General features: G+C 41.5%; 1 protein-coding gene across 1 annotated transcript in view; it reads right to left on the reverse strand.

The window, feature by feature from the left end:
* The window catches only part of PLBD1 (phospholipase B domain containing 1), a 40,882-nt gene that overhangs the window by 11,328 nt on the left and 6,000 nt on the right, over window positions 1-23,554 (reverse strand). Inside the window, exons 2-6 of the mRNA XM_069854318.1 lie at window positions 21,388-21,607; window positions 13,493-13,576; window positions 11,491-11,629; window positions 5,521-5,685; window positions 3,471-3,615 (exon numbers count right to left, since the gene is read on the reverse strand). Of these exons, the coding sequence (XP_069710419.1) occupies window positions 3,471-3,615; window positions 5,521-5,685; window positions 11,491-11,629; window positions 13,493-13,576; window positions 21,388-21,607 (753 nt within the window). The remainder of the gene's footprint in view (window positions 1-3,470; window positions 3,616-5,520; window positions 5,686-11,490; window positions 11,630-13,492; window positions 13,577-21,387; window positions 21,608-23,554) is intronic.

The raw sequence follows: 23,554 nt of genomic DNA on the forward strand, positions 1-23,554 counted from the left end.
TACCACCCTTTCCATTTTTTGTTCCTCCTAGCTCTTGCCCAGGCTGTGGGAAGGTTAATGCTGCATTTTCTGAGCCTGCAGTAACAACAGATAACTTCAAAGCAAGGGACACATTACTCCTCTCTCCTGACTCAGCAACACACATGCAGACATTCATCAACACAACTTGTACCATCTTGTTCCCCCATCACCGCCTGTCTCAACCAAGCAAGATCCTGACAGCAGACCTGAGAAGCAAATACAGCAATTAGGTTCTTCTCAAATGTTTTGCTGGAACAATTAAAATCAGAATAACATACATAACAAGACTGTGGTTCAGCTCAGATAAGGTGGGTAGATTCCCTTCCTTAAATGGGACTCTAAACTGTTCAAGAAGAGGTCCAACCAAATGGATGGAAACCTTGGGAGCTGAAACCTCCCTGCTGTCCAAGAAAACTGCAAATTTCATCAGCTGGGTTCATTTCTTTGAATGTCTCAACAGGACAGGGTAGAGCAGGGACTGCAGTGCGTGTCTTGGGGTGGGCAACTTTCTCTCAGATCTTTACCCAGATATGTCCTGCAAAACAGCACCGACCCAGTCTTCATCATCGCATGTCTTACCCCCTAAATGAGCATAGCTTCACTCAGCATCTGTGAGCAACTGTGACATGTTTGTACAATTTAAGTTCTCTCTGCTTTCCACAGAAGAGAGAGCTAAAAGTGTGAGCAGAGCTCAAGTGATGAGTAGGATTAGCGTGGAAATGAGCAGCAAGTGGCTAAATCATTCTGCAAAAGCAGAGATTGTTAGTACCTTTAATTTCTACTTGGGTGCCTCTGCAGTGCTACTGTTGCTGCTTTATCTTTTTCAGAGCAAAGAGAAGACATGCTGCAACAGTAATGCTTGAGCATGCTGGCAGGAATGTGTGGAACTGCTGGGAAAGCAGGGATAGACTGCAGTTCCTGCCTGTCCTGCCTGCTCAGTCACAGCAGAAGCAAGGAAGCACGAGGCCATCTAGCTGCATCATAAAGAACTCGCTGACATGCATCATCGCTAGCAAATGGTCTTAGATTCTTTTAGTCACAACATATGTTATTTTTTGCAGCGTGGCACCCTGTCTTTTGAAATCCAGTCAAACAATCTGGACAAATTTACTCTCACCCCAGGTGAAATCAAGGCGTTGGCACATTCCTGCTGGAGAGGCAAACAGCTCCTTGAGGCTTTTCTGACACGGCTTTTGGACAGCAGAAGAGTTTTACTTCATATCCAATCTACTGGGTGACAGAAATATTTTAATTACTCAGTTAAGTGTCACTGAAGGCCTGGAAGGACGCCTGTCTCTTAATGCTCTCTGTCACCTCCAAAAGTGAATATTTCTATGTACATAAGGAACATGTTGCTCTCCGGGGGAGCTTACTAGCTTGGTCTTCTTACTGGTTTTAGTGTCTCTCAGGATGGAGAATAAGAGTGGGAACTTCCATGGAGGGAGAAGTTAGTCACTAAGTTGAGCCTGAAGATTCTGTGGTCAGATGCTCTGAAAATATAAGGCTTCATCTCATCACAACACAGAGCAGAGGAATTTGAAAGTTCCCTGCTTCCTACATGCAGGATCATTACCAGGCCAGTGCTTTAGAGTTTTCTCATTCTCTGGAAAACTGCAAGTTTGTTAACTACGCCCACAACTAGCATAATTTGCTGTACTCAATAGATCATACTTGTCTAGCACTGTAGCCATGGGAACTATGTTTTGCAACAGTTTTGTTGATAGAAGTACACCTCACCACATCACCACGTCAGAGTACACCTGGAACAAACAACCTTTAAAATAAGCCTCCTCTGCAGACCTCAGGTTCCAGGAAGCACACTGAGATTTTATATGCTAGTGAACAGACCCCAACCATTTCACAACAGCTAATTTCCAGTTATCCTTCCATACCTTTATCAGTCCATGAGCTTTATCAGTCTAATCAAAACAGAAAACTCGTATTTTGCTTTATACAAAGAATCCACAAAAGGAACAACCCAGACGCATCAGCATTGACAGCCACTAAAAATAAAATAAAATAAAAAATGCCCTGCATGGCCAATCCGGATCCCCAGTTTTGAATCAGCAGCACAATGCTACATGCAACAGTCATGAAACAGTACTATCCTTCAGTAGAACACGGCTCTATCTCCAACAGTATTTCAGCTGACAGATGCGAGCTCCAGGATAACATTCTGTACATTCAGGTGATGAACAGAGCTCAGACAGAAATCTTGGCTTTCTACCAGGTTACACAGGCTTGGCAAAATTCCTTGCAAACAAGCTAGTGAAATTCCTCCAAGGGAATCTGAAATAACTTAAGCTTTTGAAAGGCTGTATATTCAACAGGCTTTCACCAGAATACCTCTACTCCTTCCTCAAAGCAAAAAATCTCAGTTGTCGGAAAATGTTGCACTCTTGAGGGTCACCAAGTAGAGTCAGAACCTCACAGAAAAAGATTTGCTTTCAACATGAAATGAATGCAACTGCTTTTCAAACAGTTTCCCAGTCACAGTCTCAGGAGTCCCTGCCATGAAGGAACCTGGCCTTTGTAGTGAGGCAAGCACAGAAATTCAAACGAAGTACATTTTTAAATCATCAGTCAACAAAACTCAATCAGAATGACTAATCTCCTACAGCAAACACTTTACTTGAAAAAGTTTACCAAGATTCTTGAGTGCTTTGGTATCTTTTAATTTTAAAGCTCCACCTTTAAAAACTTATGCAATGCTAACTCACTCTTATTAGAGTCTTAAATTTACCTCAGTTTTTCATGTCCACATTTCCAGCTGCTCCTCTAGCAATAGTACATATTTTACCACTATACCATTAACTGCTGGCAATTTCTAACATGCTTCCAGGAAACTTTAGAACATTATATGCTGTCTAATGGTCCCAAGGGAGATTTTAAATATTCCAGCTAGATTTATTACTAACACGTGGAAAAAGCATAAAAAAAGTACTCCCAGTTTATAGAGAAGTGGGAAGGAGTGGCGGGGACGACAAACAACTGAGTGTTTGCTAACTCAGCACCAAGGAAATTGATACAACTTCAAATGGCTGACGTTTGATGCTCTCTCCCATTACAGCACCAGTGGTAAACACAAGTGCTGAAAAACGTCATTAGCAAACATGCAAACACTATAGGCAAGGTGAGAAGTTCAACAGTTGAGATGACTGAAGACTATGTGAGCAGAATTCAAAGCAGCATGTTTGCGTCAGAGGTAGAATATTTAACGAGTATTATTCAGAGCACTGAAGGTGATTAATCAAAAACAAAAGATGACAACAACATCGTGTTAAAGCCAGAAAACTGAAGATGACATTTTGCCCTCTCAGTGGCTGAAAGTTTTAAGGTAGATTGAAGGTACTTGTTGAGGTATCATCCTTTCTATGGACACCGGCAAGACCATAAGATACTCCATGCCATCCCAGATATGTACGCTGTTTTGGTTTTCTTGACTTTACCTGGGTAACTGCTGAATGAGACACGGCTGGTGCTAGTGTCTGGATCAACTATATTGAAGTTCCAATGCTTATATATTCTCAGCGTGGCTGCATACGTAAACCAGCTGGAGTGGGCAAAATATATATTCTCATATCCAGGTAGAACCTAGAAAACAGAAGAAGAAAGATCAATAATTTCAGACTCTACTTTACTCTATGTTTTGTACATGATAAAACAAGTTTTCTCGGAGTTTAAGTAGTTTGATTAATTGCACTGTTTTAGAAGGAGCAGATTCATGTGCTTTTAACTATGTACTTAATAAATTTCTGAAACCTCCGGAAATAATTCCTGCCCATGTGATGTTTTCAAATAATTAGTTATTTTTCAAAATGAGAGCTTAGGGGTTTTTTTTGGGAAACTCGCAGCACATGGTGTGCTTTGTTTCCCCAGTTTACTTGTACTTGCACATTCAGATCAGCTCCCTGCAAACATAGAATCATAGAATAGTTTAGGTTGGAAGGGACCTTAAAGATCATCTAGTTCCAACTCCCAGGCCATAGGCAGGGACACCTCCCACTAGATCAGGTTATTGAAGGCCCCATCCCACCTGGCCTTAAACACCTCCAGGGATGGGGCATCCACAACTTCCCTGGGCAACCTGTTCCAGTGTCTCACAACTCTCGAGAAGAAATTCTTCCTAAAGTCTAGTCTAAAACTGCTCCTCTCCAGCTTATATCCATTCCTCCTTGACCTATCACCACAAGCTTTTATGAATAGTCCCTCTCCAGTTTTCTTGAAGGCTCCTTTCAGGTACTGGAAGGTCACTATAAGATCTCCTTGAAGCCTTCTCTTCTCCAGACTGAACAACCCCAACTCTCTCAGCCTGTCCTCATAGGGAAGGTGCTCCAGCCCCCTAGCCACCTTTGTAGCCCTCCTCCGGATCTGTTCCAACAGCTTTATATCCTTCTTATGTAGAGGATTCCAGAACTGGACACAATACTCCAGGTGAGGTCTCACAAGAGAGGAATAGAGGGGTAGAATCACCTCCCTCAACCTGCTGGCCACGTTTCTCTTTATGCATTCCAGGATACAGTTTGGCCTTCTGGGCTGCGAGTGCACATTGCCAGCTCACGTCGAGCTTCTCATTGACCAGCACCCCAAAGTCCTTCTCTGCGGGGCTGCTCTCAATCACATCATCCCCCATCCTGTATTGAAATCAGGGATTGCCTCAACCCTGAAAATACTCAATATTAACTTAAAACTTGCCATTTCTGTGAAAATGCCTGTGGGTGACTTCAAAATTAATTTACTTGCACTTGCTTCCATACTTTTAAAAAAGTTATTTTTATAGATAGAACAAACCTATTTTCAAAGTATTTCTCTGGTTCTAACATTTGTTGTCAGCTCAGAAACCTCTTCCTGTAGGCAAATGCTTGAATGAATGCTTCTCAACTTAAGTTGAACACTTGCTCTGGGATACATAAGTCTCCGCATATCAACTAGATCATTGATAATTTTAACTGAAGAATTTATGTACCACCATGATTTATCAGACACTTATCCCAAAAGTGTTTTTTCTGTTGTTATTCTCGTTGGAAAGCTGTTCCAGAGCATCACTGTTAACACTTAGAAAACATTGCCCACTTGCAACTATTTGTTCTTCTGCTAGCACTGTCCTTTAGCTTAAGTAATAATCTTCCCTCCCTCCCTGCTTATTCACCCAATGCATTTGTAGACGTACACAATACCCCCTTCCAGACTTCACTTGGCTAGATGAAACAAGTTACTCTCTTTCAGTCTCCCCTCCTTGATAGTTCCCCATTCCCTAGTAACTTCAATAGCTTTTCACTGTCAGTCTCTGATTTTGGTTTGGTTTTTACCCTGACTTTGAACGCAAGTGAGAAAAATGGGACCAAGAATCCTGTGAAGGCACAAACAGCAACTGCATAAAAACATCCAAATTGACAGGACTCTTTACGCACGTGCAACAAACAGTGAAGACTCCAGAAACACAGACTCACAACACTGCAAATCAACACAGTCGCTGGAGATGAAGTTTTTGGTGCTCACCTTGATAAGAGCAGAGCAGTGACCCATATCCCATTGATATTTCCCATGGCCTCCTGCTTCCACGTTGCATTGTCCACTCCGTGCAGAATACTCAAATAATGCAGGAATGAGGTCCAACAGGTCTCCAACTGCATTCAGAAATTGGACATCAAACATGCTCAGTGGCTGAGGAAAGGGAGAAAAGAGACCACAAAGAGCACTTTCAGGCAGAGAAGCATCAAGATAGTTGTAGCTGTTAGAATTTGCTCTTAAGGGAAGCTCTTATATGGTCTATGAAATATCTTCTCACAAGGCCCAGATGCTCAAACTCAGTGTGGCATTAGGTACCCCAGTATCTTTAGGGGTCTGGCCCTTGCAGAGGCATTACCAATGCTGAAGTTAGAGGCGGAAAAAAAAGGAGATGCTAGCAGTAACTTATGGAACTTTTGTGCGCATTTGTAAACAGCATACCAATCAGTCTTCTGTTACTGTTATGCTGGGGTAATAGCAAGAATTATTTTTTTTTGTTTATCTAGATGCTTTTGAAGAGCCTTACATTAACAAACACTCTTGGGAGTTTTTGGATTTTTACAAAGAGTGCAATTTAAGACATCCTCAGTATTGAGAAGGAGGAAACAAATAAGGGAAGCGAGATACGTTAATAATACTATTCAAGTACGGAACTAGTGAAAGAAAGGAAGGCAGTCAAAAGGCACTCCATCATGTGCTTTCTAAAACCCCTTATAGTTGGGGCTAGTCAGGATTAACCACAAACAGCTTGTTGCGCAACATGCTCTTCAGAACCTTCTCTTTATTTGCCTCTTCAAAAATAAGAGCTTAGCAGTGTCCTAACGCTAACTCTCAAATGTAATTTTCTAAGTTTTCCCTGTTCTTGTTTCCTCCATGCCTTTAGTTAAGGCAAGGCTTAAGGAAAAGAAGTCAGAACACGTATCACTGTAGGGCTATGAACAGTAATTTTAGCATGGGACATAGCCATGCATGATACATCACTGTTGCTAAAACACACAGCTGAGCTCTCTACAAACTCAAATAAAGGGGAGATGAGGGCATGCAAAAAATAAACAGCACCAAATCCATTTGTTTTTTATTCAGAGGACTGAATTCTGAGTTATCCATCTGCTGTTTTGGCAGACTGAATAACCAACAAGAAAACCAAAACCAATGTAAATCTAGTCTATATATCCCAGGGGAAGGAATTAAACCTTCCCGCAATGCTTAACTAGACAAGCAAGAGAAATAACCCATTCTCACAAATAAAATCATGCATCACAGAAGGTCCTAACAGCAGCTACAGTTTGAGGAAAAAAACTCCAAAGCAAACCTTCATATACGTTACATTGCTTTAGCTCATCATGATTTTACTGTAAGAGGGAGGGAACAGCAAAGGCCACTTCTGATAAACATCCAGAGATGTATTTTTGGATAGCTTTAAGCAACTCAGTGGTATGAATCATTTATAAACAAGTCCTAACAACTGCTGTCTCACTGTAATCCATATAGAGAAACATAGCACTGTTTCAGCACAATTTTTCTCACTTCCAGCTGCACTTAGAGGTCTGCAAGCCCACCAAATAATGAAGAGAAGCAGTTTTCCAATGTCCAATTTACACAGGCATTACTGTACAGTGTCACCATTGAGAATGTTGGACAGCCCCAAGGCATTTTAATTGTACTTACCATCCATTTGCTACCACTCTGTATTCTCATTCATAAAACCTGCCTTCATTGCAGCATCCAGAAGTAGCTATACTGATACTGCTGCAGCATCACTTGGAACTGCCTGTATATTTTCTTTTTTTTTTTTTAAATTTCACATTTCTGTGCTATCTTCGAGTCATTTCAAGTAAAAAATTAAGTAACTACAAGGTAGTCCGTTCGAACAAAGGTGCCACGCTACATTGACAGACAGAGGTGGTCTAGGTACAACAAGAGAAAAAGTCCTTTCACTAGAATGCAAGACGCTCTCTCTAGGGTACCATTCTGAATGACAAACAAAAAAAAGAAAAATCAAACTGAGTTTGAGCTACATTAGCTGTAAAGGGAAATAAACTTAAAAGGGTAACAGATAGGAAAGAACCAGCCTTAAAGGCTTGTCTGTTTTAACGTCCCACGTAGACAAGTTAATCTACAACAATCGTTTTCCAGAAACTTCCCTATGCCTAAGCATTCTATACAAAATAAGGACGTACAATTAGAGAGTTGTCCTAGAATCACTGTACTACTTAAAACTCTGACACCTCCTTATTCAAGAGTAATTTCCCTGTGTAGACAAGCCCAAGATTAATCACAGGGTTGGAAGACCATTAGGCAGATAAAAAGGCTTAATGTTCTTTGAGTGCCCCTCCTTCCGAAATTGACTTGACAAAAGGGTTGGGTTTGTTTACTGGATATAAAATGTTGCTAAACCAGATGAAATAATGTCACACTTAAACAGGAAAATGTATTCAGAATTTGACATTGTCCTCAATGGTACCTGCAAGTAACAAATTCAAAATACAGAAGTTTACAATACACGTTGCCTCACGTGGGTCTTAATGGCAGCGCCTACCTAAGTGTTGAAGCTTGCCCAGCGCTCAATATTGAAATCCACAGACTATAACCACAGCTTCTTTTCTCCATGTTTTGAGAATCTCCTCTTTCTCTTCCCTAGGTGTCTGATCTTCTGGGAGTTAGAAGAAAAAAACTAAAACTTCCCAGCCTTTCTTTTGAAGCATTTAGCCTTCTTTTAAGCTTAGGACATTGGGGGGAAATTGCCCTCTGCACATAAAGAAGAATTAGAGTGATTAATAATGCTTAGAAGAATGCATATTTTTCCCAATAGCAGTTAGAACGTAAGGCAACAAAATGCAGCCTGTCACTGCAGTTTTGGGGGTTGTTTTCTTGGTGATTTTTTGGGGGATGAGCAGGGGAAGAGAAGCTAAAAAGAAAATAAAAAGCCACACAACCCTCGCCTCGCCCCCCCCCCCCAAGATATTCTTTTATATATCTACTGTTCATTACCACCATGAATGCAAATTAGTGCACCACTATAGGTCGAAAGATAAACTTGTTCTCAATGATAATAATCCTATGACAATACACACACAGAAAGGATTCTTTCTTTTTAAATTAAACAGAAGCAGTACCTACCAAAGGAAAGAAGGAAGAAGTGGCTCTCAAAGCAGTAAGGAAAACATCCCATAGGAACAAGACATGCTTCTAAAACCATGCAGGAGCTTTCAGTAACAAGTTTCTTTAATTGTTTTCTTTTAAGGTGAGAAAAGAGTAATGGAAATAGTAAATACTTATTACTGTAGTTGTTGCCCAAAGAAAGACTAAAGTGACATTGGATGAACTGAAGCAAAGCATAATACTTAGAAATACGGAAAAAAAATCACCTATTAGGTGAATTTATTTGTCAAGCATTCCATTTATTAACAATTAAAGGGATTAAATAAATTGTTTTAGCATTCATACAAGTACTGCGAGAGCAAAGTTGAAAACAGCCTCTTTGGAGGGCAAATGTTCTTTAATTACAAGGAATAACGAAGATACTGTTGGTCCTCTCTGGGGTGTTCTCTGTTTTGTTTGGGTTTGTTTTTTTAAGTGCCAACATTTTAGAGAGGCTGGGTTAATTCTCAGATAAGTGGATGTGTCAAATCTAGAATACTAGTCAGTAACATTGCTTCTACACCTGTTTTTATTGTTGGGGTAAGCTCAGACAAACAATCTTCAAGATTCTTATTTCCTGAAGCGGATCCTAACAGCAGTAAATACTTACACAAATAGCACCGTTGTAGCCTAATCTCCCCAAAGTATTTGAAAAGAAGCACACCCAACAAAGCGAACTGCACGTACTTCCGCAGCACAGTCAGGTATCATTTTGTTGCCAAGAAAAAAATCAAACGCGGAGGTGCAAAAGCATCTGTCCAAACTGTACTCAAAGGTAAGAGACTGATGTTAACTTACTAGATCTGGCAAACAGAGGGAACAGCAGCACCATCTCAAGTGAGAAATGCGTAAGGAATGTTTTTGCTTTGAATAAAAATACATGGACCTCAACATAGGTAATAATGCTCAAAGCTATAATTGTGCATGGCACTGGAAGGCGTCAAAATAAATGCCATCAACTGGTCCTGGCATGTTTGGGTAAAGAAATAAATATATCCCCCAGACATAGTTCAAGAATACAGGACACTGGTATTTCAGACTGAACCACATGTCTGAACTTCCACTAAATGCACCAGCTTCGTATATGCATGCTGATGAGGTCTCTGAAGAGAGAACAAAAATGACTCAGTCACTTCAGACATCAGTGCTTTTTAGTATCAAATGCATAGCTAAATAAGTACCAGGGAGTACACACTACATGTAGCACACGCCTATTCTAAAGAAATAGCTCAGACACAAACCAGCCCTTTCACCTCTATATGAATCTAAAGGATTGTAAAGCAGCTGAAAAAAAAAAATTCATGACCTTTGCAGGGCTCTGGGTGTTATGAAAGGGAATTAATGAGTTATTTGCCTAGAAAGTCAAAAGTTTCTTGGTACCTTCCCTGTAACTCAGGCCCATCAGGGCAGATCTTTCCATTGCAGTGAACAATCCTTTTCCCCATTCATGAAAGCCCCAGAAAAAGTTCTATGCAAGACAAATGCATGTTTTTCTAAAACCCAACTGTTTATTATTTATCACTCTCTTGATATGGCTAAACCAAGACAAAAAGGTGCCAACTACAGTTGCTAGAGCCCTCCCTCTCACATTCAGAAACCTAACTGGCACTAGACTTGAGGACAACACTGAAATTACAATAGCTGTACTGGAGTTAAAGAAGCTCTGCTACTGCACACAAGCTCATGATCCAGAACACAATTCTAATTGAATTTTAAAAAACAAACAAACAAAAAAACCAAAAACCAACAGACAGCAAGCCAACCCCCAAAATGCTGCAGCAGTGACTATATATTTGGTAACGGGAGCCTAAAAAGGAGAAGACATTTATCAGCATAAAATGTACTCCAAAACAGAGAGGCTTTTAAGATTTCATGCTTGGAAATAAAAAATGAAAGCTTTAATACACTCCCTATGTGTTGATTCATACTGTCGCAGCTACTTTTTACACCTAGAGGGTCATTTGCTCAATAACAATTGTAAAGTGATGACAGCAAACACTTTAGAAGTGTCTGTCCTTCCAATACTCGCATGTAGATCATAGAATAACCAGGTTGGAAGAGACCCACTGGATCATCGAGTCCAACCATTCCTATCAAACACTAAACCATGCCCCTCAGCACCTCATCCACCCGTGCCTTAAACACCCCCAGGGTTGAGGACTCAACCACCTCCTGGGCAGCCTCTGCCAGTGCCCGATGACCCCTTCTGTGAAGAATTTTTTCCTAATATCCAGCCTAAATCTCCCCTGGCGGAGCTTGAGGCCATTCCCTCTTGTCCTGTCCCCTGGCACTTGGGAGAAGAGGCCAGCACCCTCCTCTACACAACCTCCTTTCAGGTAGTTGTAGAGAGCAATGAGGTCTCCCCTCAGCCTCCTCTTCTCCAGGCTAAACAACCCCAGCTCTCTCAGCCACTCCTCATAAGGCCTGTTCTCCAGCCCCCTCACCAGCTTTGTTGCTCTTCTCTGGACTCGTTCCAGAGCCTCAACATCCTTCTTGTGGTGAGGGGCCCAGAACTGAACACAGGATTCGAGGAGCAGTCTCACCAGTGCCGAGATATAAAGGCATCCCCGATCCAATCGGCACCTAAGTGCCCAGGGTTCCACGTCCAGTGTAACAGACCGGTGGTGACATGACTTAGAGTGCTCAGTCACATTATCTACATTGAACAGCCCCTGAAAGTTTTGCAGAACGGCATGCAGAATGAGTAACTGTCACTAATTATCCTTCACTTTTTATTTTTAAATATCAGATTCCTTTATCCCATCTTCGTCTTCTGAGATCCCATCCCCAGCTACTGAAAAAGAGATGCAGTAATCTTACTGTTTGTTTGTGTAGTTTAGCCCACTCGAGGGCTCCCATGTATAGACCATCCAATTGTGCAATAATATAGCCAGCATGCCTCCAAAAGGGGTCATCCTTATTATTTCTGATTTGTTGTCTTGTCCATTGATCTTGTTTCCTGCAGAGGAACAAACAGGTTGGGGTTTTCTTGGTTTTGTTTTAGAATATAATTGATAATGCAGGGGAGGGACAAATGTATTATGACCCAGATGATCCACCCTTCCTAGTGTTTTGAGGCAAATCATGCTTTGGAAGTCCTGCAGGCATGAACTTTATATCCTCTGGGTGTAAATGTCCAGATCCATGCAACATACTCTACAGTAGTGTGCGCCTCTACCAGAATTTAGTATCGAAGAAAGAGTTGGATTCCACTTCTCTGGCAGACTCTGCTACATCCAGGAAAAGACAGCATTTCGCAGGGAGCCATCAGAGTTAGGGTTATGCTCCCCACAGAGAGCTGTCCTAGACTGGCTACATCAGATCTAGCATCCCCTTATGGCCAGTAGCAGGGAAGCAAGCATTTGATGGGTCAGATAAATGGGCATATAAGAGGTAATGGTTTAAGGAAAAACTACACTGACCTTTAAGGAGTCTGTCTCTCCCCTACATACAAGTGTAATGAAGTCATACTGCTGTTGGTGCTCAAACACTGCCTCAGAACCATTGCTATCCTCCTCTGAGGACGAGGTGGGCGGCCAAACACAACCATTCCATGTGCCAAATCCAGTTAAGAGGTTGCTAGCCAAATAACCCAGGTTGTGGAGTATGAGGCAACACAAGCTGAAAACATCCTAGAGCAAGAGCAGCCAGCATAATGATCTCCCAGAGTTCCATCTCTTCTGCGTGCAAAGAGCCACAGAAGAACCATAGTTCAGGACCAGATTCTGACCTATTCCACCCTCCTGCATCTATCCATCCATCGCTATGTTTGAGGATAAGGTCAGAGCATTCAGGGCAGAAGACTTTCAGGACAACACAGCAGCCCATATTGCAGGATTCCTACCAGGTAAAGCAGCGGTGCAGAAGCCCAGGATATAGACAACAGAAATATGGTACAAAGCCACCTAATATCTCCCTCATCCTCCAACAAGGCATCGTGGGGGATACAGCTGCTATGTTGAGTCATTCCAGAAAAAAAACCAACTCGTACACATTGATGTGGTAGCGAGCCTATTTCTCACAAGGAGAACAGCAAGGCTGAAGAATGACAACAAGGGAGTGCTAAGATTTTTTTTCTCCTCTTTTTAGATAAGCTAAAACCAATCAATTTCATATATATGTGCACCAATAACAGAGTTAGTCAGATATCTAACCCATTGTGGATAGCACAAGACAAGGGAAAGATGGAAAAAGTAGTTCCCAGAAATTACAGTTCCTAGATTCACGGAAGTATCTGTAATGGAAGCAAACAAAGCTCTAAGGAGATGTAAATAACTGGTAATCACAGTTGAATTTCCCAGTACCTGGCCTGGTTCTTCTCCCACTTGCTTCCCAGTAGTGCAGCTGCATTATTTGGGCAGAATTAATTTTGACTTATACAGCTGAAGGGAATCAGAACTTTCATGATTACAATAGAATTTAAATCAGTGATAGAATAAAAAAAAAAATGCTAATCTAACAGGGAAAGGAAAGTGCTAAAAAGATTAAGGCACCAAGAGGTAACACTGTCCCATGTAATATGCAAAAATACCAACTTTTTAGAACAGGATTTTTGCTAAAATGACATTCAGAATTTGTTGGCACTATCCACACCACTTTGTAATAATGGTTTTAAACATTTCTTTGAAAGAATCAGAATTAAGGAAGGACATATGCCCTTCTTCACATGTGTTTGAAACTGTTTTTCGTATTAACGGCATTTGATCAGATGGAAAGGAAGCAACTATTTTCTTTAGCCCATAAGGAAAAGAATGAAAAACCCTTGGAAATTCTGTCAACCCCAGGTCTTGAATAATTTCTTTTCTAATAACTAAATACATACGCCATAAAATTCTGCACTCCACTTCGAACGGTTGGATTCTTAATTAACTGCGGATACATGTTTGCAGCATGGTCATACATGTGCCTGAAAGAACAAAAGTAGCAGAAGTTATTCTCTGGCATCTTCCCCTCCATTTGCTTACCAATCCACTAATCAACAGACATTGATAAACAAGCACCACAGCCCACAAAGTAAGTTTTTCCTAATCACAGAAACTATTTCTCATCTTAGATGCATGACAAACAAATGCAAAAGGATAGTTGAAATTTAACTTAAAATAAAGAACCTGGCTAATGCCTGCCTAAACTGCAGGAAGAATGGAAGAAGCATCAAGAATGAGACTGAGCTACTTCAAGGCAAAACTTCATATTCCGGGAATGTTTGTAGGCCAGCAGCATCTTGGAAACATTACCACATTAATTTAAATAACAAAAATAGTTTACTGGACAGCTATTTACTAGGGAACCAACAAAACAGAGGTAAAGGAAATATTATTTGCTGATTCAATCCTGAGAAAGAGAATTTCAGCCTGAAATCTAGCAAGTTTTACATACCATCAACCATGTTCCTTCCTCACTGATTACGCTAAATCTCTATTTTAAAGTATAACTTGATGCTACACGTTCCCACAGAAACTCCCACCATGCCAGCCCTAAACAGATCCAGCTTTATGGAGACCAAAATTACTGTGATTTTTTTTGTTGAATTTACTTAGCTGTTTCATCCCATTAATTAACAGAAACAAAAGTTGTAGGGTTTTTTTTGTTTGGGTGATTGGCTGATTTTTTGTTTTGTTGAAGTAGAGCACTTCATATTTCAAGATGAAATCAACTGCCAAATACTGCTCAGGAGCCCAAAAGTTAAAATCACCCTTCTATTTTAGGTCAAACGTAATTGCTTGATTCAAGCAAATTCAGAAGTTCTGTATTTTCTTTCTGTAATTTTTTATCCTGTCAACACTTCATCATTTGGGTGAAATGTAACCAATATTTTTTTCAGTCAATGATTTAAAAAAAAAAAGGAGGGGTGGTGGAGAGGAATATTTAGTTCTAGAAGGAAATAAGCAGAAAATTATTTTGCTGAGGTCTGGAGTTGGTAGAACTACATCAGTCATCAGTAAAATTAGCTCCTACCTACCAAGTGCTGAGAGAAAGAAAACAGAACTAAGAAACAGATACCAGCCTCGAGGAAAGTACATGCCAGCAGTACAGAATTTCATGTATTAAAACTCACGAGGGCAACTTTCTCTGAGAAGGATGCAGACAGGACCTCCTTCCAGTTTCCCCCAGGGCATAATTTGAGAACAGCCAGAGATGACTGAATGGTTTGCTGATAATTAGAGAATCATTCACTGTCCTTCTCTCTTCTCTCTCTGTCCACCCACCTTTCCCTGTTGTTTAAGTACTTGATTACAGGACCCTGCTGCCTTATCTCAGCTCTGATACCATTCTGACTACCAAATCTAATTGTCGACATACACTCAGGCAAAAACTAACACAGAAAAAAAAAAGGGGGGAATATATATTTTTCTGGAAGTTCCTAGTCCGAATTAGGTTATGCAGACAGATAAGCAACAAAGGTGGTGGAAGAAGGCAGCACTGTGCTGTGCTAGTAAATGAACTGATGAATGAAAAGGCCTGACCAGTGCCTGGGAAGACAAAAGCTGAGGGTTTGGGTCTGTGGAGGAAGATGCTGGGGCAAGAGATGGGAGCATTCACCATTATAACTCTCATGAAACTGCAGTTACAGTATCAATTTCAGTTCTAGAGTTTTCTGTCTCCCATTTAACACAGAATTACAAGGTTGGAAAAGACCTCCAGGATCATTGAGTCCAACCATTCCTATATGCCACTAAATCATGCCCCTGAGCACTTCATCCAACCTGTCCTTTAAACACCCCCAGGGTTGGTGACTCAACCACCTCCCGGGGCAGACTCTGCCAGTGCCCAATGACCCTTTCCGTGAAAATTTTTTTCCTGATATCCAGTCTGAACCTTCCCTGGCGGAGCTTGAGGCCATTCCCCCTTGTCCTGTCCCCTGCCACTTGGGAGAAGAGGCTGACACCCTCGTCTCTACGAGTTCTTTTCAGGTAGCTGCAGAGAGCAGTAACATCTCCCCTCAGCCATCTCTTCTCCAGGCTAAACAACCCCAGCTTTCTCAGATGCTCCTCTTAAGACTTGTTCTCCAGCCCCTTCACCAGCTTCATTGCTCTTCTCTGGACTCACTCCAGAGTCTCAACATCCTTCTTGTAACAAGGGGCCCAGAATCAAACACAATATTCGAGGTGTGGTCTCACCAGGGCTGAGTACAAGGGCAGAATAACCTCCCTGGACCTGCTGGCCACACCATTTCTGATACAAGCCAGGATGCCATTGGCCTTCTTGGCCACCTGGGCCACTGCTGGCTCATGTTCAGTCGCTGTCAACCAACACCCCCAGGTCCTTCTCCTCCAGGCAGCTTTCCAGCCACTTTTCCCCTAGTCTGTAGCACTGCACGGGGTTGTTGTACCCCAAGTGCAGGACCCGGCATTTGGCCTTGTTAAACCTCACACCACTGGTTTCAGCCCAGCGGTCCAGCCTGTTCAGATCCCTTTGAAGAGGAAGACTAGGTGCCATAATCATAACCTGCTTCTTGAAGAGGACAAGAAAATTTAGAGATAGATCAATACTGCAGCCAGAGAATCTGGCAAATAAAAATCCAAAGTAATTTTAAGATGGGACTTATAGTGTAACATACTCCATACTACAGGTTAGAGCTCTGATGGCCCTAGAGTAAAGGAGCAAATAGCACAAGACAGTCCATCTGGCAGATGTTCTTTTATGGGTCAGAACCAGATGAGGAGGGTGAAAATAGCCAGGACAGAACTCTAACCACTCTCTAGGCTACAACAGATGATCAGGCTTCCAGGTTCAACTATCAGCACCACTCTCCATTTTACACTCAAAGGCTACACAACACAAGGCAGATTTTAAACTAGCAGGATCTTTAACCTGTGATGACTGATGTAGAAACTGGGTTAGTTCAGAATCAGGGGCCTGAAAACAGCTTCTTTAATGACCCTCCTTCTTGTATTTGCTAGCAAAGGACATACAACTCTTGCAACTGATTTTTCTTTTTTTAAAATGCCCAAAATTATTGATTATTTTCCCCATAGGTGCCCTGCTAAGTTTTTTGTTTGGTTGGAGTTTTTTGTCTTGTTTTGTTGGCTGGTTGTTTTTTTGCTGGGTTTTTTCCCCCTTTAACAAAGCTTCTATATGCTTGACTTGCACATTTTGTAAGGGTATTATCCTCTGGGGTAAATGGCATCATTACAGTAAGGCAAGGCTTTGCAACTATATCTAAGGCCAAACAGAAGGCAATTACAAAGCTGGGACAAGAATTCAAAGTCTAAAAACAAAGAGCAGAGTTCTGCTTCTTCAAATTAGAGGGGAAGATGACAGGACTCAAGTCAGCTGAGGTTATGTCAGGAAAAAAAAAACCAAACCAAAACAATTAATGTTGCTTCAAATTTAAATACTGCTCTTAAGCACCTGGCATGCCCCAGCTGGAACTGATTAAAAGTATGTGCTTAATGTCACTGATTTGGATGTACTCTGCCATTTCCAAAGTGAAGTGAGGCCTCATTAACACTTCTGTTTATAATGGGGGAAGAGATTTCATACCAAATAAAAGCATAGCAAACACCTTTAGCTGGATGACAGGACTGGACCTTATAGAGAGGTGAGAGACTGGTCACAAACACAGATGTCTGATCTCCAGACGCTACAAACACTAGAATTATTCCACCCCTAACTATGTGCTTTCAAAATAAGCAGCTGCTATCTGAATCAGGTGCTGACACTAGGATGAATCGTGCTCCAGAAAAGGTCTGTGTTTCTACCCTCACTGGTAAACAGGTCTGACTGATTTAGTTATTACTTTTTCTACCACAGACCTATACAGCAGAGCTGAGATTCATTTTTCCCCAATAATGTGTGATAGGACAGTTCCAACAGGTTTCTCTCTCTTTTTTTTTTTAAATCTTGTTGTCTTACATTCTGCTTAGGTTCCTACTAAGGACAAAGTATACACTTTCAGGATAGATATTTTGTCACTCTCTTGCTTACATCATGAGGCCTAGCTGTGTCTAGAAAAACTCTCCTTCATGCCCTAAGTGTAATGCAAGAACCAAGCTAGCTGAGAATTCCCTGAGATCTCCAAGTTGCAGGCACTGTCAAGCTGGAGCTCCTGCTCACCAAATAGCTTCTGCAGGAATATGTCCTTCAGCTTGGGATCAGGCTTGCAACTCCCAATAACGCATCACACCAGACTCTTCCTTGTAGGGCTTCACGGTTTCTGCAAAGAGCCACCTTGGGTCCTTTCTACTTCATGGAGACATAGTCACAAACAGACACAAGACAGCTGGACACCCTGGGGTTGTTTGAGCTACAAGTAGCAACATGCTAGAGGGCACTTCAATTACCAAGCATACCCAATGTATTCACATTGTGGGGGCTGTGCCTTAGCCACCTGAGGTGGTGCTTGTACCAGCAAGTGACACAAGCGTCTTCACTCCGGTAGTTAAGTAGCTGCTGATGCAAATAAAGCCTTCACCACAGCCAAACACATGATTACCAAAGTCTTTAAAAAGGAAGCTTGAGCTGCGTACACCTACAAAGGGCATTGATGTCTGCAAAAGCAGAATGAGAGTTTTCAGAGGCACTTTCTCAGAAAAGAAGTCACAATGGTGCTACAGAGTTTCCCTGAAGACAGGCTGAATGAGCCAGGTGATCTGATGGGAATGGAGTTACTGACTGGGAAGGACTGTTCCCCATTTTACTTCAGAAGACTTGTGTAACTGTCCCAAAGAAAGAACATCTGCCTGCATGTTAAGTGGGATTCTGGGAATCTCTAGGCAAGATAAAGAAGGAGAAATGGAGCTCTGAGAGCAATCTTGACATCTGCAACCTTAGCAAGTTCTCACTACTCCTGTGGTTCAGGAAATTGCAAACACACTGTAAGAGGATTCATTAGTCGCAGTTTGCAGAACAAAACACCACCAAGGTCAAACAGCTAAAACCTGAAGTAATAGGTTCCCTCGGTGTCAAGGGAGTACATTACTAGTTCATCTCTGTTCCTTAGCTGAACATTTTCAATAGGTATTCTTAGCTTCAGAGAGAAGCCCTCTTTATAGGAAATAGCTTCAAAAGATCTGGCAAAAAAAGCCGATATTCATAACCCCCAGAGAGAAATATGCTTCCACTGCAGGTACATATATACAATGGGGCAAAGACATAGCCAAAACCCAAATTCAGATGGTTTGTACAGTATTTGATAGCAATTTTAATGATGGTAAGCATTTTCAGGTTCTGCACTGACAGAGGATTTCACAATGGATTTCAAAGTTTCTTCAGAAAAGAAAGGCTTTGGCTACTTCCGTTTTTGCATCTTAACCCACCCTCACATTTAAACTTGTTTAAAACAGTTGAGTTTCCCACTTCATGTAAAAGCCAGCCTCAAATCCTGCTTTTCCACATTGATGCAAGCCCTCAACTTCACTTCCACAGACTTCAAGATCTCTATTCATGACTATTTCTGCTATGTCCACTTCTCTCCAAAGGGCCACTCCATGCAGGAGCTTGTAGCCCTACAGTAACAACAGCTAGGGCTAGAAACCAGGCTCATTAAGCACCTGATCTAGAGAAGGCAAAAGCCTTGAGCAGAATAACTCATAATTACCTTGACATCTACGGATTTCCACTTAACATCCATGGAAAAAGACAAAGGGAAAAAAAAATCCCTCTCCTAAACCTAAGCATAGACTAAGATATCAGATAAAGCCCTGCAGACAATTTCACATTCAAACCATGTTTAAAGGAATGAGCATATACTTAAGTTTGTTTAAAAGACAGCAAGGAAGACTTACAAATCTACTGTGGAGGCAGAAGGAAACAGGGTGTAGGTTGTTGCTCCTACTTGCCATCTAACCGGGCTTAGCATGGATTGAGCTCTCTGTGTAGTATGACAAAGCTTAAGCTTAACCACTTAGAGAGTACATCACGGCAAATGCTTAACAAAAAAAAATCTGTTGAGCAATACTGAATTTTAACAATATTCTAAATGTAACACTAGCATCCCCCAGATTCTTACATACTTTACGTAAACTGACTGACTAGCACGTAACAGTAACCTCTCATGCCAAATTATCCAGCAACACACATTCAGATCTCTCATGTACTTCATTTCCTCTCCTACCTGGAATACAGGTTGTGCACTCAGAGCACTAGGATACCTTTACTCCTTTCCATAGAAATGTTGTATTATTGACAAATATTACTGTATTGAATTTCCTTTCTACTCTCCAGAGACCAGGCTGCCTCTCCAGCAAAGCCTACTAGAGAGTTACATTAATATATGATCAGAGAACATAAATCTTATTTTAAAATGTCTTGCTAATTAAACTAATACCATCTTGTCCAGCAGCCATATTTGACAACTGTTGGACAGACAACCTTCCCCTGCTAGCCTGTTCAATGCAGCATATGGGTATTTATTTTACTGTTCCAGAAGCAAAGCTGGTGAAGCCAAATTCATGTAACTGCACGTCCCAACACATCTGCCCTGCCATGCATCATAAATGGGATTTTTCTCTTTTCTTATGACTGAGTTGACAGATGAAAAGATCAAACTTCTTCAACAAGCCACATGTCATATTCTTAGTTATACTATCAGTTATATCCTACCAGTTAGCATACCACCTAGAATGTCTTCCAAGTTAGTCAAGGAAGGAATAGGGTTTGGTGTTGGGGCTGTTAATAGTTTTGGTTGGTTGTTGATGTATTTTTGGGGGTGAGGTTTAAAAAAAACCCAGACTGCTCTGGATTCACACAAGTAAGAAATTATGTTAGTTTTCATAGATCTGCATCACTGGAGAGATTCAGCCTTTCATCTTCTCTTCAAAGGGCTTTCAGGAGTACACTGACCCTTCTAGACACACACCAGTCTGCCTTCAGGCCTATCAGTATATCAGCATTTTGTAAAATTTGTCCAAGAGAGAGACTAAACTCCCCAAGCTGTGAAGTTTCAGTATCTAGACCCCAGTAGTTTCTTGACAGTGTTTGGTGAAAAAAGTCCTTATGGAAGCCCTGCAGCCCTTGCTAGCAGGGCCTCTTTCTGCCTGACCTGCTCTCACTTGTCTCCTCTGTTGTTGGTCAGTCATAGAATCATTGGAAAAGACCTCTAAGATCATCAAGTTGTACCATCAACACAACATGAACATGCCTACTAATCCATGCCCCAAAGTGCCACATCTGTGATTTTATTTTTTTTTTAACACCTCCAGAGATGGTATCTCCACCACTTCTGTGCAGGCTGTGCCAACGCTTCACCACTCTTTCAGTAGAGGAATTTTTCCCAATATCCAATCTAAACTCCTGTGGCACAACTTGAGCCCATTTCCTCTTATCCTATCACTTGTTATGTGGGACAAGGTTTACTTGGGCTACCTAGGAGAGGTCATGTAACTACAGGCTGGTGAGATAGCTATTCTTTTTGTTATGCCTTTTGTAATTATTTACAATGTAGGGTTTACGCACTTCCTTATACATACACTGTTCTGTGATTATACTACATAATCAGTAATACAGATACAGTACTTATCTATCTCAACTAGGAGTTAGGAGAGCCTGCAGGATGAGGAGAGGGCACATCTTGATCCTACAAGGAAGATGTTATACCTCATATCTGCTACTACTTAAAAGAACAGCACACAACTGCAAAATGTATGATTAGCTTAAATGGATAGGAATTCAGGAAAAGGAAAAAAAAAAAACCCAAACCCAAACCAAAAATCCCTCACAAATATACAGAAATCCACTGGAAGTGTCATAAGTTGAGTTGCTTCCTGAGGTACTTACGGAGCTGTTAGGTAGCCTTCCAGGAAGCCAGCTACATACATTATTTCTTCATTACTTAAGGTCTGAGTGCCATAGCCTGCTCTGATTTCCAGAACTCCCCAACCTGTTGTCTGTACAGTGTTGTTGTAGAAGCCATAGGCATCTCCACTCCTGTCCAGTATGTTCTTGACCCGAAGTGTTTTTTCAGCTCTGTTCCAGAAGATAGACGCATAGCGGATTTCTGTGGTGGATAAGGAAGGGTGCAAGGGAAACAAACGTGAGCAGATATTTCCCATCCAATATCAAAACGTCAAGACAATATTGAAGCAATTTAGAAAAGTTCATTTGGTAACCTCCCATCAAATTTCATTCTTCTATGGAGAGCAACACTAACGGTAATATACTGAAAAGTGGCATGAGAACTAACTGGATCTTATAGCTAAATATTCTTACATTACTCTTCTGGAAATTAACTACAACTCTGAGTATAGAGTTCCAACACTGCTAAGTCTTGACATGAAATTCAGAGAAGTATTTCTCTACCTGGCCCAGAAGAAAATATATGCAAATCTGATCGAAAGTAACTTTAGAAGACATCGTGCCTTAGCAACTGCAAACGAGTATAACCTACTGTTGACTTTGTTTTCCACCCAAAGATTCAAAAGGCTACAGAAGTTTTCTAATAGCCCTTTGCCACACTCTCTCCAGTAGCTCCATATCTCTCCAGTACCAGGGAGCCTAGAACTGGACTGAGCACCAGGCACGTGCTCACCAATGCTAAGCAGAGGGGAAGGATCACCTCCCTTGACACCTGCTGTCAACACCCCTCCTGATGCAGCTCAGGAGACAGTTATGCTTTTTTTTTGCCATGAGGCACATTGATTGCTCATGTTCAGCTTGGCATCCACCAGGACTCCATGCCCTTTTCTGCAAAGTTGCTTTCAAAACGGCCAGCCTCCAGCAAGCATTGGCACACACAGATATTCCTCCCTGGGTGTAGGGCTTGGCATTCCCTTTTGTTGAACTGCATGAGGTTCCTGCCTGTTGGGCCATTTCTCCAGCCTGTTGAGGTATCTTTAAATGGTAGCACAACTCTCTGATGCATAAGCCACTCCTTCCAGTTTTGTATCATCGGCAAACTTGCTAAGAGTACGCCCTGTCCCATCACCCAGATCATTAAGGAAGATCCCAAACAGTATCAGCCACTGGCATACACCACTGGTTACTGGCCTCCAGCTCGACTTTGTACCACTAAGCACTATGTCAGTCTTCACCATGTACTACAGACTTCTCACATGAACAAGAAAAATGCTTACTAAAACCAAAATTTTAATAGGGAATAAACTGCCCCTCCCCCATTCTATGAATAGAAGTTTTTACGGAAATCTCTATTTAGAGATGAAGTCATTTCACAGGGACTTGGAACACAGTGTTTAAAAACATGTTTTTCATCTGCCAGGTATTGCGACTATTTAAAGGACTGAGACATGACAGACTTTGGATCACTCTTCAGGCAGCTATAATCTTACTTTTCTGTTCTCTCCTTAAACTGTCTTCTAGTAACACATAAGGTAATCACTAGTTTAGCTTAAAGATAAACAGGGGAATCACTCAGACTGATTACCTATAAAGAGAAGAGCAGGCTGATAAGGATCATCACCAAAGAGAGCTAAAGGCCATCTTACAAAACTAAAGCTCACGCAAGAAAAGAAGTCAGGGAAACGGAGGCCCCATGAAGAAGTGGTGCAAGGGGTCAGCACAGAACATGACTTAGGTGCCCACCAGTAACAGGGAAGGCTAATTCTAACCAAGAAGCCCACCACAGGGCAGAGGAGGGAGAGACTGTGCCCAGACAAAGACAGCTGAGGAATAGATAAAAAGAGCAAGAACAAAGCAGGGGGAAAGATTATCATCTTTCCAACTCTTCAGCAGGCTGTGGAGAGGTGGCTAACCAGGGCAGCTGGGCATTGTTATTAGTACCCACAGACTAACCAGGTAAGGCCAAAAAACTTTCTTCTGCCTCAAGCAAAACAGCAGTTCCTTTCTTTTCTAAAAGGCAGCTGATGCTGGTGCCAGACAGACTGATCTGACACAGGTATTCTAACAGAGCAGGCTCTGTTTCTTTGTTTCATGCTCTGCCAGAGCATGAACATAGAGCTATTTTCAAAAGTCAGAACAAACTTGAAAA

This window comes from Phaenicophaeus curvirostris, chromosome 1 (assembly GCF_032191515.1).
Source record: "Phaenicophaeus curvirostris isolate KB17595 chromosome 1, BPBGC_Pcur_1.0, whole genome shotgun sequence".
Lineage (NCBI taxonomy): Eukaryota > Metazoa > Chordata > Aves > Cuculiformes > Cuculidae > Phaenicophaeus > Phaenicophaeus curvirostris.